The 16,518-nt window shown below is 47.3% G+C and overlaps 2 protein-coding genes across 5 annotated transcripts in view; one reads left to right on the forward strand and one right to left on the reverse strand.

Moving 5' to 3' along the window:
- Window positions 1-14: 14 nt before the first annotated feature.
- THAP8 (THAP domain containing 8) lies at window positions 15-14,177 on the reverse strand. Of its 3 annotated transcripts, none has more exons than XM_086352177.1 (4): window positions 14,045-14,177; window positions 2,742-2,934; window positions 2,278-2,634; window positions 15-610 (listed from the first exon to the last, which is right to left on the reverse strand). In XM_086352177.1, exons 2-4 carry the CDS (start codon window positions 2,886-2,888, stop codon window positions 470-472), a joined length of 645 nt encoding a protein of 214 aa, XP_086208303.1. In that variant the 5' UTR covers window positions 2,889-2,934; window positions 14,045-14,177; the 3' UTR covers window positions 15-469. The 3 variants fall into 3 exon arrangements, with proteins under 3 accessions (XP_086208303.1, XP_086208302.1, XP_086208304.1); XM_086352176.1 differs by having other exon boundaries at window positions 14,031-14,163; XM_086352178.1 differs by lacking the exon at window positions 14,045-14,177 and adding an exon at window positions 9,617-9,835.
- A 542-nt stretch (window positions 14,178-14,719) lies between these two features.
- WDR62 (WD repeat domain 62) overlaps window positions 14,720-16,518 on the forward strand; it is a 48,929-nt gene continuing 47,130 nt past the window's right edge. The window contains exon 1 of one of the 2 annotated variants that reach the window (XM_086351800.1): window positions 14,720-14,984. In XM_086351800.1, coding sequence (XP_086207926.1) covers window positions 14,808-14,984 — 177 coding nt within the window. In that variant the 5' untranslated portion in view covers window positions 14,720-14,807. The remainder of the gene's footprint in view (window positions 14,985-16,518) is intronic. The other variant, XM_086351801.1, reaches the window with a different exon arrangement.

The raw sequence follows: 16,518 nt of genomic DNA on the forward strand, positions 1-16,518 counted from the left end.
AGTCTTTATAGCACTTATCACAGTCTGAAATTATATTGTTTATTAGTTCACTATTTCATCTTCTACTCAAGCAGAATTGGAGCACCATGAGGACAGGACTTTTGTCAGCTGTGTTCACTGCTGTATCCCCAGCTTGGCGCCAGGCTTGGGAAAGGGTATGAGGGGCTCTTCAGCACCAGTTACAACTCTCCCCAAGCAAACAATGCTTGTCCTGCTCTGAGAATATTTTACTGACTACAAAGATTGAAAGTGGGTTTGGGACCTGATACCCAGGGTCATCACTACTGACAGAGGTCTTGGGCCCAGGTCGGCCCTAAAGTTCAAGGGGTTCCTAGGAGGAGGTGGTGGGAGCCAGGCCTTTGAGGGAGGCAGTGCTATGCCCCAGGCATGCGGGCCAGGCCTATGTGTGATGTGTCTCTCTTCCTCTTGTCTTCTGTCATCCTTCCCACGACATTATCTGTCCTGGTCCTTAGGCACTGGGAGTCTGAGTGTCCAGGAGCTCAGGCTTGGCATCCAGCGTGGGAGATGCAGGACCATGGGCAAGGACCACAGCAATGTCAGGCCCTCCACAGATGATGGTGAAGGCTTGGGATTCCTCAGGTCGAGGGAGCTGGGCCATCCCAGGGAAAGTAGTAGTAGAGATGGAGGACACAGGGAAGTAAGAAGAGGGGAGGAGGGAAGGAAGGGGGAGAAACCATGAGGAACAGGGAGGTTGAGAGGGGAAGTGGTATCAGGAGACAGACAGAGACATGGGCAGAGAGAGAGGTGAGAACAAGAGAGACATTCAGGAGGGAATGAGGTGGTATGGGAAAACAAGGACAGAGATGAGGGAGGACAGAGACATGGAGAGACAGATATGGGGGGTGGGAGAAATGCAGGGACAGAGAGACAGGGACATGGGTATGGGGGACAGACAAAGAGGCAGATGAAGAGACACGGGGAAATGGGGAGATAAATGGGATGACAGAGAGATTGGGGGCGGAGGGCAGAAAGACAAAGATAAATGTGGGAGAGAGAAGAAGAGATTGAGAAACAGGGATGGAAGAGGGGCAGGGGATGCAGAGAGAGACACACCGTCAGCCCAGGGGCCCTGGCAGGCTCCATGAAGAGCCTCAGGCCTGAGTCTGAGTTCTGTGCTTGTCCCTCTCCCCTCCCCAACCAGCATGTCCATCTGGTGCATGGCTGGTTCAGGCCAGTCTCAAACAGAGCCTCCAGGGACAGCCACTGCAGCTCCAGCTGACTGCTACCATCTGGGGATATGAACCCAGTCCTGCTAGATCTGCTGAGCCTTCGGGAAAGGCCAGAAAATATGTTAAAGCATTACTGAGGCCAAATGAATGGTATCTGTGGGCCAGGTCCACCCCACTGGCTGTCAGGTGAGGACACCTCAGCTACAGAGGCACCTCAGGGGCTTTCGGAAACTCCTCCCCACCTCCCTTTTCCAAGCAGGAACAAGAGCCCCGGGACCTCAAGTGTGCCCCTGGGGTTTTAAGCAGGAAAAAGTCCTGGCCAATTTTTAATTTTTAAAAACATGATCCTTTCCACTTCCCACCCCAGAAAATTCCCAGCAGTAAAATACAGGGGCAAAGGGCCTTAGATAGGGTCTGGGAAACTCTAGTATAGAGCTGCAAACCAACCTCTATAGGGGCCATGCCCAGAGGTCTCCAACAGAAGTGCACAGGCCTCCTCTGGGGCAGGACAGCTGAGTTTGGATCCTGACTCTGCAACTCACTGGTTGCCTGGCTTTGGGCAAGTTACACTGTACTTCAGTCTTTCATATGGGAAATAGGGACTGTCAAGATCAAGGTCAAGCGAGTTTTCATTAAGTTATTAACTGTGTCTAAAAGAGAGTATGTGTGTATGCTAAGTTGCTTCAGTCCTGTCCAACTCTGTGCAACCCCATGGACTGCAGCCTGCCAGGCTGCGTTGGCCATGGGATTCTCCAGGCAAGAATAATGAAATGTGTTGCTGTCCCCTCCTCCAGGGGATCTTCCTGACCCAGGGATCCAACCCACATCTCTTACTTCTCCTGCATTGGCAGGCAGGTTCTTTACCTCTAGTGCCACTTGGGAAACCCCCTAGAAGAGAATAGGGGTGCTTAAGTATTATTAATAAAGGGAGAAGCCACTACTCAGCTCCCGCCCATAGTTGCTTAGCATTGCCAGATTGATTTTTTTCACGGCAGCAATTTGGAAACCTGGGTGAAATGTTGTGACTTTTCAACTCTGGACTCTAGACGGAAACACTGGGGCTGTGTGAGCCAGGCGGGGCACTCACCGCACACAGCCGGCCCCAGTGCGCCCGCGCCTGCAGCTGCCGCGCCAGCTGTTCCAGGGCCCGCAGCCGCGCCTGGTGCCGCTCGTGGCGCCGCTGGAGCCTCCGCACCCGCCGCTGCAGCGCGCCCAGCGCCGCGCCCAGCCCGGCCCTGGGGTGCTGGGCCGATGCTCCAGGGCGCGGCCCCGCGGGCGCCGGCTGAAGCGACAGGGGCGTCAGGAACACGGTGGCTGGAGCCTCGGGGGCCCCGGAGGCTGGCCCCAGCACCAAGAGCTGTACAGGCCCAGAGGCCAAGGATGGGGTCTCCTGCAGAGGCGGAGGCACGACGGGTTTCTCCGTGCTTCGGGAACTCTGCTGCCTCTGGAAGACAAGGCGCGGGGGGACATCAGTGCCAGACTCCAAGGGAAAATTCCTCAGGTGGGGAGGGCTGGGGATACGATTCCAGCTACAGGGCTTCCCCAGCTCACCTGGGCGGGCGGCACTCGGGAGAAGATGGAGGGCACGGCGTCGGGTCGCAGGTAGCGCACGCCCCAGCGCCACTGGAAGCAAGAGGGGGCGAAGTGCTCGCTGCACAAGTGCTGGTGGCAGCTGGGCACCCAGTGCTCACGGCCCATGTGCCTCAGCCAGGCCTGCAGCCGGGGGCCATCCTTCAGCGGGAACCTGCCAGGGGAGCGAGGTCAGCCATGTCAGGGGTCCAACCCCCGCCCCACAGCAACCGCCAGCACACGCACACCCAGAGAGCCTTGAGTGCCAAACCTCTGCCTCCCCTGGGCCAGAGTCTGGCCATGCCTCCCAACGAGGGTGTGTGTGTGTGTGTGTGTGTCTCGCAGGTGGTGTGTGTGTGTGTGTGTGTGTGTTAGTCGCAGGTGGTGTGTGTGTGTATGTGTTAGTCACAGGTGGTGTGTGTGTGTGTGTGTGTGTTAGTCACAGGTGGTGTGTGTGTGTGTGTGTGTTAGTCACAGGTGGTGTGTGTGTGTGTGTGTGTGTGTTAGTCACAGGTGGTGTGTGTGTGTGTGTGTGTGTGTTAGTCACTCTGTCCTGTCCGACTCTTTGCTACCCCATGGACCGTAGCCTACCAGGCTCCTCTGTCCATGGGATTCTCCAGGCAAGAATACTGGAGTGGGTAGGCATCTCTGGATCTTCCCCACCCAGAGATGGAACCTGGGTTTCCAGATTCTTTACCATCTGAATCACTAGGGAAGCCCACCTCTGCCTCTACCCATATCTGATTTTTTGGCTCCATCTTGTGGTTCAGCTGGTAAAGAATCCGCCTGCAATGTGGTAGACCTGGGTTCAATCCCTGGGTTGGGAAGATCCCTTGGAAAAGGGAAAGGCTACCCACTGCACTATTCTGGCCTGAAGAATTCCATGGACTATATATAGTTCATGAGGTCACAGAGTCTAAGAGACACAACTAAGCGACTTTCACTTTCATCTTTTAAACACCCAGCATCAGCCCACCTCTCCCACAATCTGTTGTCTATCCCCCAAAGCCTCCAATCTCCCTCCTGGTCTCTCTTCCATGGCCACTATCCCCTCCCCACTCATCTGTTCCTCCACAGGAACCTAAGGGAGCAGTTAATAAAATTGGACAAATCTAGAATGTGGGAGATCCTATATACATGGGGCTAAGGGTAGGGCTATAGATTAAAGGGGATTTAAGAAACATCAACACAAAGGCAGATCTGGGCTTCCTCTGCAACCAACCATTCTGTAAAAAGACATTTTAATCTAGTTGGGGAAAATTGAACATGAATTGGTTATTAGATAATTGTAAGAAGTTAATTTTGCTAGGTGTGATCATTACACTGATTTAAGCTTCTAAAATAGTCATCTGTTGGAAAAATATTCTGAAATATTTATGAATAAAAGGCTGGAATTTTCTTTAAAATACTGCATTAAAGATGTACGTGGGAGGAAAGTGGAAGAAAAAAATTAGTGAAATGTTGACTACTGGTGTAACTGAGTGATAGATACATGAGGATTCATTTAAACAACACTATTTTTTGTGTATGCTTGAAAACATGTCAAAAAGTTTTTAAACAACAACAAAACATTAACTGATTAAAAATGGGCAAAGGGCTTGAATAGACTCTAAACAAGACACAAATGGCAGCAGCATATGAAAAGATGTCCAACATCATTTATCATTAGGAAAATGCCCATCGAAACCACAAGCTATTGCCTCATAACCATTAGAATGACTACTATATTAAAAAAAAAAAACAAGTATTTACAAGGATATGCAGAATCTGGAACCCTATGTGGTGTTGGTGGGAATGTAAAATGGAGAAGCCTCTATGAAAAGTAGTATGGTAGTTCCTCAAAAAACTGAAAACAGTATTACCATATGATCCAAATCCCACTTCTGGATATAGACCCCCCCCAAAAAATAAACTTCAAAGCAGGGTCTCAAAGAGATATTTACACACTCAAGTTCATAACAGCATGATTTACAATAGCCAGGAGGTGGAAGAAACCCAAGGGTCCATCAACAAATGAATGTATTAACAAAAGGTGGAATATATATACACACACATACGTATACATACATGATATATATATATACAACACACACACATACACAATGAAATATTACTCAGCTTTAAGAAAGAAATTCCGGGACTTTCCTGGCAGTCCAGTGGTTAAGACTCTACGCTTCCACTGCACGGGGCATGGGTTTTGTCTCTAGTCAGGGAACTAAGATCCCACATGCTGGGGAGTGCAGCCAATAAAAAAAAAAAGGAAAGAAATTCTGACACATTCTATATAACATGGATGAACCTTGAGTACATTATGGTAAGTGAAATCAGTCACAAAAAAAAAGTCCTAATATTGTATGATTCCATGACACTTTCTAGAACCAACATCAAAAAAGATGTCCTTTTCATCATAGGGGAATGGAATGCAAAAGTAGGAAGTCAAGAGATGCCTGGAGTAACAGGCAAGTTTGACTTTGGAGTACAAAATGAAGCAGGGCAAAGGCTAACAGAGTTTTGCCAAGAGAACACACTGGTCATAGCAAACACCCTTTTCTAACAACACAAGAGATGACTCTAGACATGGACATCACCAGATGGTCAATACTGAAATCAGTCTGATTATATTCTTTGCAGCTGAAGATGGAAAAGCTCTATACAGTCAGCAAAAACAAGACCGGGAGCTGACTGTGGCTCAGATCATGAGCCCCTGATTGCAAAATTAAGATTTAAATGAAGAAAGAAGGGAGAACCACTAGGCCATTCCAGTATGACCTAAATCAAATCCCTAATGATTATTTGGGCTTCCCTGATAGCTCAGTTGGTAAAGAATCCACCTTCAATGCAGGAGACCCCGGTTGGATTCCTAGGTTGGGAAGATCTGCTGGAGAAGGGATAGGCTACCCACTCCAATATTGCCCATTGAGTCGGTGATGCCATCCAACTATCTCATCCTCTGTCATCCCCTTCTCTTCCTGCCCTCAATCTTTCCCAGCATCAGGGTCTTTTCAAATGAGTCAGCTCTTCGCATCAGGTGGCCAACATATTGGAGTTTCAGCTTCAGCATCAGTCCTTCCAATGAACACCCAGGACTGATCTCCTTCAGAATGGACTGGTTGGATCTCCTTGTAGTCCAAGGGACTCTCATGAGTCTTCTCCAACACCACAGTTCAAAAGCATCAATTCTTCGGCACTCAGCTTTCTTTATAGTCCAACTCTCACATCCATACATGACCGCTGGAAAAACCATAGCCTTGACTAGACAGACCTTTGTTGGCATCATTAAGCTCTGGCCAGCTGATCCCGTGGCAGCTGCCAGAAATTGTGAGGTTTAAAATAAAAGGTTTATTTTAAGCTGCTAAATGTTATGAAGCATTAGATAACTAATAGTTATCCACATCCCCCCTTCACAAAGTCTTCCACCAGGTGACATTATTTACTTAATATTTTTCTTAAAACTGAGCAATTTTATAAGTTAGAGGAGAAATATTATATGACATCCCTTATATGTGGAATCTAAAAAGAAATGATACAAAATGAACTTACTCACAAAACAGAAAGAGAATGAACTTATGGTTGCCTGTACACACTGCTATATTTAAAATGGATAAACAACAAGAATCTACTGCATAGCACAGGGAACTCTGCTCAATGTTATGTGGCAGCCTGAATGGGAGGGGAGTTTGGGGGAGGATGGATACATGGATAGGTATGGCTGAGTCCCTTAGCTGTTCACCTGAGACAATCAAAACATTGTTAATTGGTGACACCCCAATACAAAATAACAAGTTTTTAAAAAATTGACCAACGTTAAGTATTAAACAAAGATACCTAAAAGAGAAGCTTTTAGGTATCCTAAAATCACAATTGAAAATGGCAAATCAGTCTCAATTCCATAAATAGGAGTTAACCGTAAAAACACCTGGATATCTTAACAGACTGAGGGCTATAAGGTCTGTACCCTCTTTGTTAAAAAGTAAGAGCAAGGAGTGTTAGAAATTAGATAAATAAACTAGGAGACAAGATAAATAAACTCAAACACGTGCACACAAAAGAACACTATGAGCTCTAAAATAAGTTTGAGGCACTGTATGAACTGACATGCTATTTTTAGGCATATATTATGTGAAAAAAATGTTTCAAATGGAGTACACCAGCTTTCATAATTGTGGTAGGCTAATAATAGTCCCACAAAAGACATCCCTGTCCCAATCCTGGATGCTGTGAATACTGCATTTCATGACAAAAGATGTGATTAAGGATCCCGAGATGGGGAAATTATCGGAGATCATCCGGGTTGGTCCTCCATGCAATCAAGTTTGTTTTTTGTTTTTAATTTTTTGGCATACCACATGGCATGTAGGATCTTAGTTCCCTGACCAGGGATTGAACCCCTGTCCCCTGTAGTGGAAGCACAGAGTCTTAACCACTGGACTGCCAGGGAAGTCCTGCAAGTATTCTTCTAAGAGGGAAGTGAAAGAATATATTATTACCACAGACAAAAGAGGAGAAGGCAATGTCACCACAGAGGCAGAGACTGGGATGATGTGGCCACAAGCCAAGAAATGCCTGCAGATACCAGAAACTGGAAGACTGAGAAACAGATTTTCTCCTAGAGCCTCCTGGGGAATGCAACCCTGCTGACACCTTGATATTGGCCCGGTAAAACCAACCTGGATTGTGAGAGCATAATTCCTATTGTTTTTAGCCACCAGCAGTTTGAAACAGCAGCCACAGGAAACTAACCAACATATACTGTATTTGTATAAAGAAACACTGGGAAAGCCACATAAGTTAAAGAGGCCACCTGTGGGGAGGAGGTGGATGGGATGGACAGAGGTTGGTGGTGGGATGCAGAGCAAGACTCCTTGGGCAAAAGGCAGACAGTGGTGGGTAGCTGGTCAATGAGGACTGAGGGCTGACTCAGAGGGGAGTGATGGCAGCCAAAGAGAAGAACCCCAGGGCACAGAGCCAAGAACTCCGGCTGCTGCACTTCCCTCAGCCTCCATCTGAGATCCAGCTGCTCTCACCAGCCTCATTCTGCCTGGACATGAAATAACCCTGTAATAGCACAACCCACCTGCTCCTGGGCAGAGACTGCCAAAGGATTATTCCATATCCACTCTCTGCTTCTTCCTTACTAACAAACTCCAACTTTTTTGAGGCATAATGTGCCCTGTTAAATGACGGTTTCCTGGGTTCCTTTGCCATAGTGGGGCCATGCAATTAAGTCCTGACGAATGAATATTTCCATGTTGGGTGAGACATCTGAGATGGTACCTTAAATGTGGAAGCAACCTCAAATGGAATCAGAAGCAGCTCAAGGGGCAAAGGAGGAAAGGAATATCATTAAAAAACCCCTTCCTAATTTGGTCTTATTTTTATTCTCTTTTGTTCTCTCTAGATAGCAACATCTATAATAGGAAATGTCCCTCTCTAAAAATCTACCTTAAGTGGACAGCCAATCTTTTTTTATATATAGAAATATTTTAGTCTTGTTAGCCATTCTATCTAGAGCACTGCTAGTTCTTTTTTACCTTACTAACATAATTTAAAATGTCATCAGGGTGGTTAAAGGTCTATCAAAAAAGACTACATTTCCCAGCATCCTTTGCAGTTGTAATGCCCAATGATGAAGAATCATTGGGTGGGATTTCTGGGAAGGCTTTGTGAAGTGGACCAGCTTGGTTTAGAGTTGAGTCCCTTTTACTCTTCCTCCTTTCCCTTTTCTCCCTACCTGAAATGGTAGGGCATGAGGGCTGGGCACGTGGCAGCTGGAGGATGGATATGAAAGACAGGACCTTCATCCCTGATGACTATGGAGCTGCCACATCAGTGCTGGTTTGCAAACCTACGTACTTGCTTTGTATGAGAGAAGAACAAACCTTGCGTAGACTGAATTACTGTTCAAACCATTTGCTACCATTCCCCACACAGAGACACATTTCCACTCCACTGACCTGACGCTTGCTATAGACTTGTGAAAGCAGTTAAAGTGACATGGGCCACTTCAAAGTACACAAGTTACCAGGAGCCACTGGGTGATTTCTCCCCACTTTCTCTTTTTTCCCCTCCCACAAGATCAGCAACATTCCACCTAGGGGCAGCTCCTCCAGCCCGAGTCCCTAATTAAGATACAGTAGAGAAATGCCATCAATGGCCTGCCAAGGACATTAGTCTGAGTGAGAAATAAACCTTTGTTGCCGTAAGCTATTGAGTTTCGGTGAGTTTGTTACTGTAGCATAACTTGGCCAGATTGATTCCTACAGACCCCATAATTTGGTTAAGCCACTACTATTTCAGGACTTTGTTAACTGCCAGACAGCTGCAATTCATACCTGATAGACACCCCATGAGATGACTGTCATTTGCTCCTGTGTGCTGAAAGGGTCTAAAACACAATTAATGAAATGTTTCCTTTGGCACCCTGGCAGGAATTTCAAGTTATTTCCCAGTACTTTGTTCATTATTTCACCTTGTTCCTTCTAGCATCCATGCCCTCTGGAATCTACTTTGGAGCCTATTTCTCATCAAACTCTTAGCTAAATGGCTTCTGCAACAGTGATTCAGGGTTGGGCCTTGCGGTGGGAATGGGTCAGCCTGTGTGAGGAACAGCTTGGCAGCCATTGGTGGAGATTTCAACACAGATGTGAACTGATTTTTTTTTTCCCCCACACCAAGTGGCTTGTGGGATCTTAATTCCCCAAGCAGGGGTTGAACCCGGGCCCTTGGCAGTGAAAGCATGGAGTCCTAACCAGTGGACCACCAGGGAATTCCCTGGAGTGATTTTTACACGGTCATCTGGCTGCTGTGTACAGTCATTATTGTTCTCATTATTATGTGTGAAGAGCTTGGAACAGTACCTGGCCTGCAGTAAGTGCTCTCTAAATAAGTTATTACTGTTGTTGCTGTAAGGGAAGCAAGAGTGGAAGCAGGGAGACCAGCAAGCAACTATAACAGCATCTCATTAAGAGACAATGACAGGGACTTCCCTGGTGGTCCAACGGTTGAGACTTCGCCTTCTAATCCAAGGGGCTTGGGTGTGATCCCTGGTCAGGGAGCTGAGCTAAGATCCCACATGCCTGTGGTCAAAAAACAAAACAGAAACAGTATTGTAATGAATTCAATAAAGACTTTACAATGGTCCACATTAAAAAAAAAATCTTAAAAGAGAATGACAGCTTGGACTGCACTGTGATAGCAGAGGTGATAAGTAGTAGTCAGACTGGGAACGTGGTGGGTTTTTTCCTTTCTTTATTTCCTAATAGTTTAGTGAGGATTCTATCATCAGCATTTGTAACTGTATTTCCAAAGAGTTAGGGGTTTTGTTGTTATTGTTGCAGGATGGGGAGTGTCAGAGGGTAGAGTTAAAGCATGGATTAGTTGTATAGACTGCGGGCTGGAAGAAGCACAAGCTGGAATCAAGATTGCCGGGAGAAACATCAATAACCTGAGATATGTAGATGACACCACCCTTATGGCAGAAAGTGAAGAACTAAAGAGCCTCTTGATGAAAGTGAAAGAGGAGAGTAAAAAGAGTTGGCTTAAAGCTCAACATTCAGAAAACGAAGATCATGGCATCTGGTCCCATCACTTCATGGGAAATAGATGGGGAAACAGTGGAAACAGTGTCAGACTTTATTTTGGGGGGCTCCAAAATCACTGCAGATGGTGACTGCAGCCACAAAATTAAAAGATGCTTACTCCTTGGAAGGACCAACCTAGGTAGCATATTCAAAAGCAGAGACATTACTTTGCCAACAAAGGTCTGTCTAGTCAAGGCTATGGTTTTTCCTGTGGTCATGTATGGATGTGAGAGTTGGACTGTGAAGAAAGCTGAGCACCGAAGAATTGATGCTTCTGAACTGTGGTGTTGAAGAAGACTCTTGAGAGTCCCTTAGACTGCAAGGAGATCCAACCAGTCCATCCTAAAGGAGATCAGCCCTGGGTGTTCATTGGAAGGGCTGATGTTGAAGCTGAAACTCCAATACTTTGGCCACCTGATGCGAAGAGCCAACTCATTTGAAAACCCCCTGATGCTGGGAAAGATTGAGGGCAGGAGGAGAAGGGGATGACAGAGGATGAGATAGTTGGATGGCATCACCGACTCGATGGACATGAGTTTGGGTAAACTTCGGGAGTTGGTGATGGGCAGGGGGGCCTGGCGTGCTGCAATTCATGGGGTCGCAAAGAGTTGGACACGACTGAGCGACTGAACTGAACTGAACTGGGGGCAGTAGTGCTGAAGAAAAGAGGATCAATTTGTGTCCTCAGTTTGTCAATGACTGACCCTGCACCTTTCCATGAGCTCTGTCAGGGCAGGAACGAGATGTGTCAGTGTCTCTCAGCAGGGGCTCGCTTACTACAGGAGACACTCAAAGTTGCTGAATTAACAAATGGTGGCAAGTGGCCCCAGTGGTAAAGAGCCCACCTGCCAATGCAGGAGACACAAGAGATGTGGATTGGGCCCTGGGTCAGGAAGATCCTCTGGAGGAGGGCACACAACCCACTCCAGTATTCTTGCCTGGAGAATCCCATGGACAGAGGAGCCTGGCAGGCTACAGTCCATAAGGTCACAAGAGTCTGACACAACTGAAGCAACTTAGCACGCATATGCACGTCAGAGTGATACATTTTAAAAAGCAAGTCTGGACATATTGATTCAGTTCCAAAGACCACTCTACTCTCCTCCTACCCTGAAACAGGGTCCCTCAAAGGATAGCTGGGATGTGGAGTTCCGGGTTTCCTGGGAAGCTCATATGAGACACATTCACCTAATTAACCCTACAAATATTTACTGAGCACCCACTATGTGCTAGGCACTGTTTGAGGTGATAGAGACACAGCAGGGAATAAGACAGACAAAAATCCCTGCCTTCAAGAAGCTGACATTTTAATGGAGGAGACAATAAACGGATATATTTGGTTGCCCAAAAAGTTTGTTGGGCTTTTTCTATATAATCTTGTGGAAAAACCCAAATGAACTTTTTGGCCAACCCAATATTAAACATGTGGTATGCCAGATAGTGTTAAGGTTAAAGGGAAAAATAAAGCAGGAAGTGAGTAAAGAAAATATGTACGTACTGGGAGAGGGTTATCACTTTACAGAGTAGCGGTCATAAAGGGAAGAACTTTCTGTGCAAAGGCCCTGGGGCAACAAAGTGCCTGGCATGCTGGAGGAACATCAAACGGACAGTGACACTGGCATGGAGTGAGTAAGGGGCAGGAGAGAGGAGATAAGGCCAGGCAGTGGGGATCCAGGGCCTGTAGGGCTTCGTAGGCCTGCCTTCTGCCTGCTCCAGCCTCACCTTCTTGTCTTTTATACAGTCAGGTGGGAGCCAGGGGAGGCATCTAAGCCCTGATCTGACTCAGGGGGTTACCAGTCCCCTGTGACTGCACGTGGAAGACTGTGGGAGCAGCTTGTCAAATGGAGAGCCTACTAAAATAGTGCAGTCAGGAGGTGGCCGATGCCAGGGTGGGGGAAAAGATGGGGGACAGAAGTGGTCAATTCTGGATAGACTTTAAAGGAAGAGCCTGGACTTCCCTGGTGGTTCTGGGGGTTAAGAATCCACTTGCCAATGCAGAGGACATGGGTTCAACACCTGGTCCAGGAAGATTCCACATGCTTCAGAGCAACTAAGCCTGTGGACCACAATTACTGAGCCCACTCATGCAACTACTAAAGCCCCCACACCCTGGCGCCCGTGCTCTGCAACAAAAGAAGCCACCACAATGAGAAGCCTGGGTACCACACCTAGAGTAGCCCCCACTCACCTCAAGTAGAGAAAGCCTGTGTGCAGCAATGAAAGCCCAGTGCAGCCAAAAATAAATTTTTTTTAAAAAAAAAAGGGAATGCCAACAGGATTTGCTGATGGACCAGATGAGGAATGTGTCCTGGCCCATTTAGACGAAGGCCACCAGGTACAATCCTAGAGTCTACTAAAGTCAGGTTTATTTACCGTGGCAATAAGTGAACTGCCATCAGAGGTACTGTGGGGAATTTCATCAAACAGAGGAAAATAATTATTATTGGGGTTTGCATGCTAAGTCGCTTCAGTCATGTCCAACTCTGTGACGCTATGGACAGTAGCCTGCCAGCCTCCTCTGTCCATGGGATTCTCCAGGCAAGAATACGGGAGTGGACTGCTGTGCCCTCCTCCAGGGGATCTTCCTGACCCAGGTCTCTTACATATCCTGCATCGACAGTTGGGTTCTTTACCACTAGCGCCACCTGGGAAGCATCATTATTGGGGTTTGGGGGATGGGTAAAGTTTAGATGAAATATAAGTGAAACAGTGTTTGGATAATATCAAAGCAGAGCAGAACTGTGAGTAAATGGATCAATATCAGACCTGGATTGCAAAGTGGGCCCAGGGTCTGTCTCCTTGGAAGCAATTAAGTGTGGATAGATGTGAACTACTGTGTCCAGAAACCCCTTACCTGAAGCTCTGAACCTGGGCTGTAAATCAAGGCTGCTTCTCTGTGTCACAGCGACCTAACTTCTCCAGGCCTTAAGTAAGATGTTTCATTCCTACTGATGTAATTTCAAACAGCAAAGTTTGTGATAGCCTATGATTTTAGAGAACAAAGCTTCCTAGTAAAAAAGCAGTAGTCTCTTAAAGAAGGGAAGTTTTGCTACTTCACATCTGCAGCACATCCCTGAGAAAAATTTTTTTCCTATTAACTCTTCAGCCAGCTTTTCCCATCTCTGTTATCCCACCTAAACAAATTAGAAGGCAGGTTTTTGGGGGTTTGTTTTGTTTCAAAAATTCAAGCTAAGTTTTACTTTCTCAGGTGTGAGAAAAAAGTAAAGTTGGTTCTAACATTTCTAGCCTGAAAGACAGTAAAGGATGGAAAGCTATTGGATAAGAAAGCTTATGGGAAGTTCTGGGAGAGTCAGGAGGTCGGTTTCGTATGTTTTGAGTTTGAGATGCCTCAAGTTCGTGGGGATGGCGAGTGGGCAACTGTAAGCTCTTTCTGAGCCTGGACCAACCTCACTCCTCTACACAGCCCTCCCTTTCCTCCGTTCGCCCCGTACACTACCTGCAGTTAATCGTCTATCCCTGCTGTATCATACTTTTGCACGTTTACATGTACCGTGTTTACTGCAAGTGAAACGCGGGGAACATGATCCCTTCATCCAGCTAACCCTGCTTCCAAATACCTGCAACCTGGACCAGAAGCCCCACGCCGCGGCATTTATCCTCGGGCCCCGCCCCACATTGCTCCGCCCGTGGTCCCGCCTCCCTCTAAGCCCCGCCCCTCGCTTGCGCTCACTTGTAGAAGCTCACCGGGCGATTGTCCGCGCCCAGCTGGCCCGCAGTGTTGGAGCAGTTCGGAGCCAGGCAGTACTTGGGCATGGCTGTCCAGCCCAGCTGGGTTTTGCCCGGTCTGCTGCCGCACTTTGATCCTCACCAGGCGCCGCCGAACCCCGCCCCACCCGCGCGCTTGCCGCCTGCCTCACGTGACGGCCCTTGGGGCCTCGTCACATGCGGAGGGAAGGAAAGCTGCGCCTGCGTATTACGCGCCAGACGGCGTTGCCACATCACGTGGCAAGTGGATAAAGCAAAACCGGCTCTGAGCCGCCGGGACTTCATCACGTGTTGGGGAAGAGGTGGCGTAAAGACCTTTCTGAGTCTGCGCCAACTCTTCAGTCTTTTTTCGGCTCCACCCTAGCTTACATCCGGGCGACTGCTACTACGAGGATAGTCGGCTTGGGGTGGAGGTAGGGGCTTTGGCATTAGCCTCTTAAAAGTTCAAAACTGAAATTCAGTGAATGATGAAAACACAGACGGGATTAAAAAAAAAACTCCACAACGCTCGATCAAACATCTAGCTAAGAAGCCGCGGCTCCACCCAGCCAGAACCCCCGCTCCGCCTCTTAGCCCTCATTGGTCAAAAGGGCCGCCGGTAACCCTGAGATTGGCCAGACCAGCAGCCCCCCGCGCCCAATGGGCGGTGGCGCCGGCTTTCCCGCGGCCGTTCGCTATTCGAGTGGACCGTGGCGGCTGCGGCGGTTGAGAAGTGTAACGGTCGCCGGGCTCCGACGCGACGATGGCGGCCTTGGGGCCCGGAGGCTACGCGCGGAATGATACAGTTGAGAAGCTGCCATCAGTCATGGCGGGAGTTCCGGCGCGGAGGGCCCAGTCTTCTCCGCCCCCGGCTCCACCGCTCTGCCTCCGGCGGCGGACGCGACTCCCGGCGGCTCCCGAGGACACGGTGCAGAATCGGGTGAGGGGTTGCTTGCCTTGTCCATCTCAGTTCCAGGTTCCCTGCTCTTCCTTTGTCCCACCCTTAGATCTTTGGCCCCGCCTATCATCCCCCGGCTGGTACTCCTCTGGCTGCTCTCTGGCCTGCCTAGTCCCTAAGCCCCGCCCCTAGATGAGGCTCCTCCCACTTCCTCGTCTCCTCCTCTCTCGGATACTGCCCATCACCCCTAGTCCCACCTCTCAACCCCTGGCCCCGCCCTCAGTCTTTAAAATTTTTTTTTTTATTGAATGATCATTGCTTTACAGAATTTTGTTTTCTGTCAAACCTCAGCATGAATCAGCCATAGGTATACATATATACCCTCCCTTTTGAACCTACCTCCCATCTCCTGCCCCATCCCACCCAACTAGGTTGATACAGAGCCCCTGTTTGAGTTAACTGAGCCATACAGCAAATTCCCATTGGTTATCTATTTTACATATGGTAATATAAGTTTCCATGATACTCTTTACATACATCTCACCCTCTCCTCCCCTCTCCCCATGTCCGTAAGTCTATTCTCTATGTCTGTTTCTCCATTGCTGTCCTGTAAATAAATTCTTCAGTACCATTTTTCTAGATTACATGTATACGCTTTAGAATATATTTATCGTTCTCTTTCTGACTCACTTCACTCTGTATAATAGGTTCTAGGTTCATCCACCTCATCAGAACTGACTCAAATGTGTTCCTTTTTATGGCTGAGTAATATTCTATTGTGTATATGTACCGCTACTACTTTATCCATTCATCTGTCGGTGGACGTCTAGGTTGCTTCCCTGTTCTAGCTATTGTAAATAGTGCTGCAGTGAACAATGGGATACATGTGTCTTTTTCAATTTTGGTTTCTTCAGGGTATATGCCTGGGAGTGGGATTGCTGGGTCATATGATGGTTTTATTCCTAGTATTTTAAGGAATTTTCATACCATCTTCCCACCAACAATGCAAGAGCATTCCCTTTTCTCCACACCGTCTCCAGCACTTATTGTTCATAGACTTTTTGATGATGGCCATTCTGACCCATGTGAGGTAATATCTCATTGTAGTTTTGATTTGCATTTCTCTAATAATGAGCGATGTTGAGCATCTTTTCATGTGTTTGTTAGCCATCTGTATGTCTTCTTTGGAGAAATGTCTGTTTAGGTCTTTTTTCCACGTTTTAATTGGGTTGTTTGTTTTTCTGGCATTGAGTTGTATGAGCGGCTTGTATATTTTGGAAACTAATCCTTTGTCAGTTGTTTCATTTGCTTTTATTTTCTCCCATTCTGAGGGTTGTCTTTTCACCTTGCTTATAGTTTCCTTTGCTGTGCAAAAGCTTTTAAGTTTAATCAGGTCCCACTTGTTTACTTTTGTTTTTATTTCCTTTACTCTAGGAGGTGGGTCATAGAGGATCTTGCATTGATTTATGTCATCGAGTGTTCTGCCTATGTTTTCCTCTAAGAGCTTTATAGTTTCTGGTCTTACATTTAGGTCTTTAATCCGTTTTGAGTTTATCTTTGTGTATGGTGTTACACA

This window comes from Bos grunniens, chromosome 18 (genome assembly GCF_055505025.1).
Source record: "Bos grunniens cultivar Pamir isolate PY7600 chromosome 18, Bosgru_T2T1.0, whole genome shotgun sequence".
Classification (NCBI taxonomy): Eukaryota; Metazoa; Chordata; class Mammalia; order Artiodactyla; family Bovidae; genus Bos; species Bos grunniens.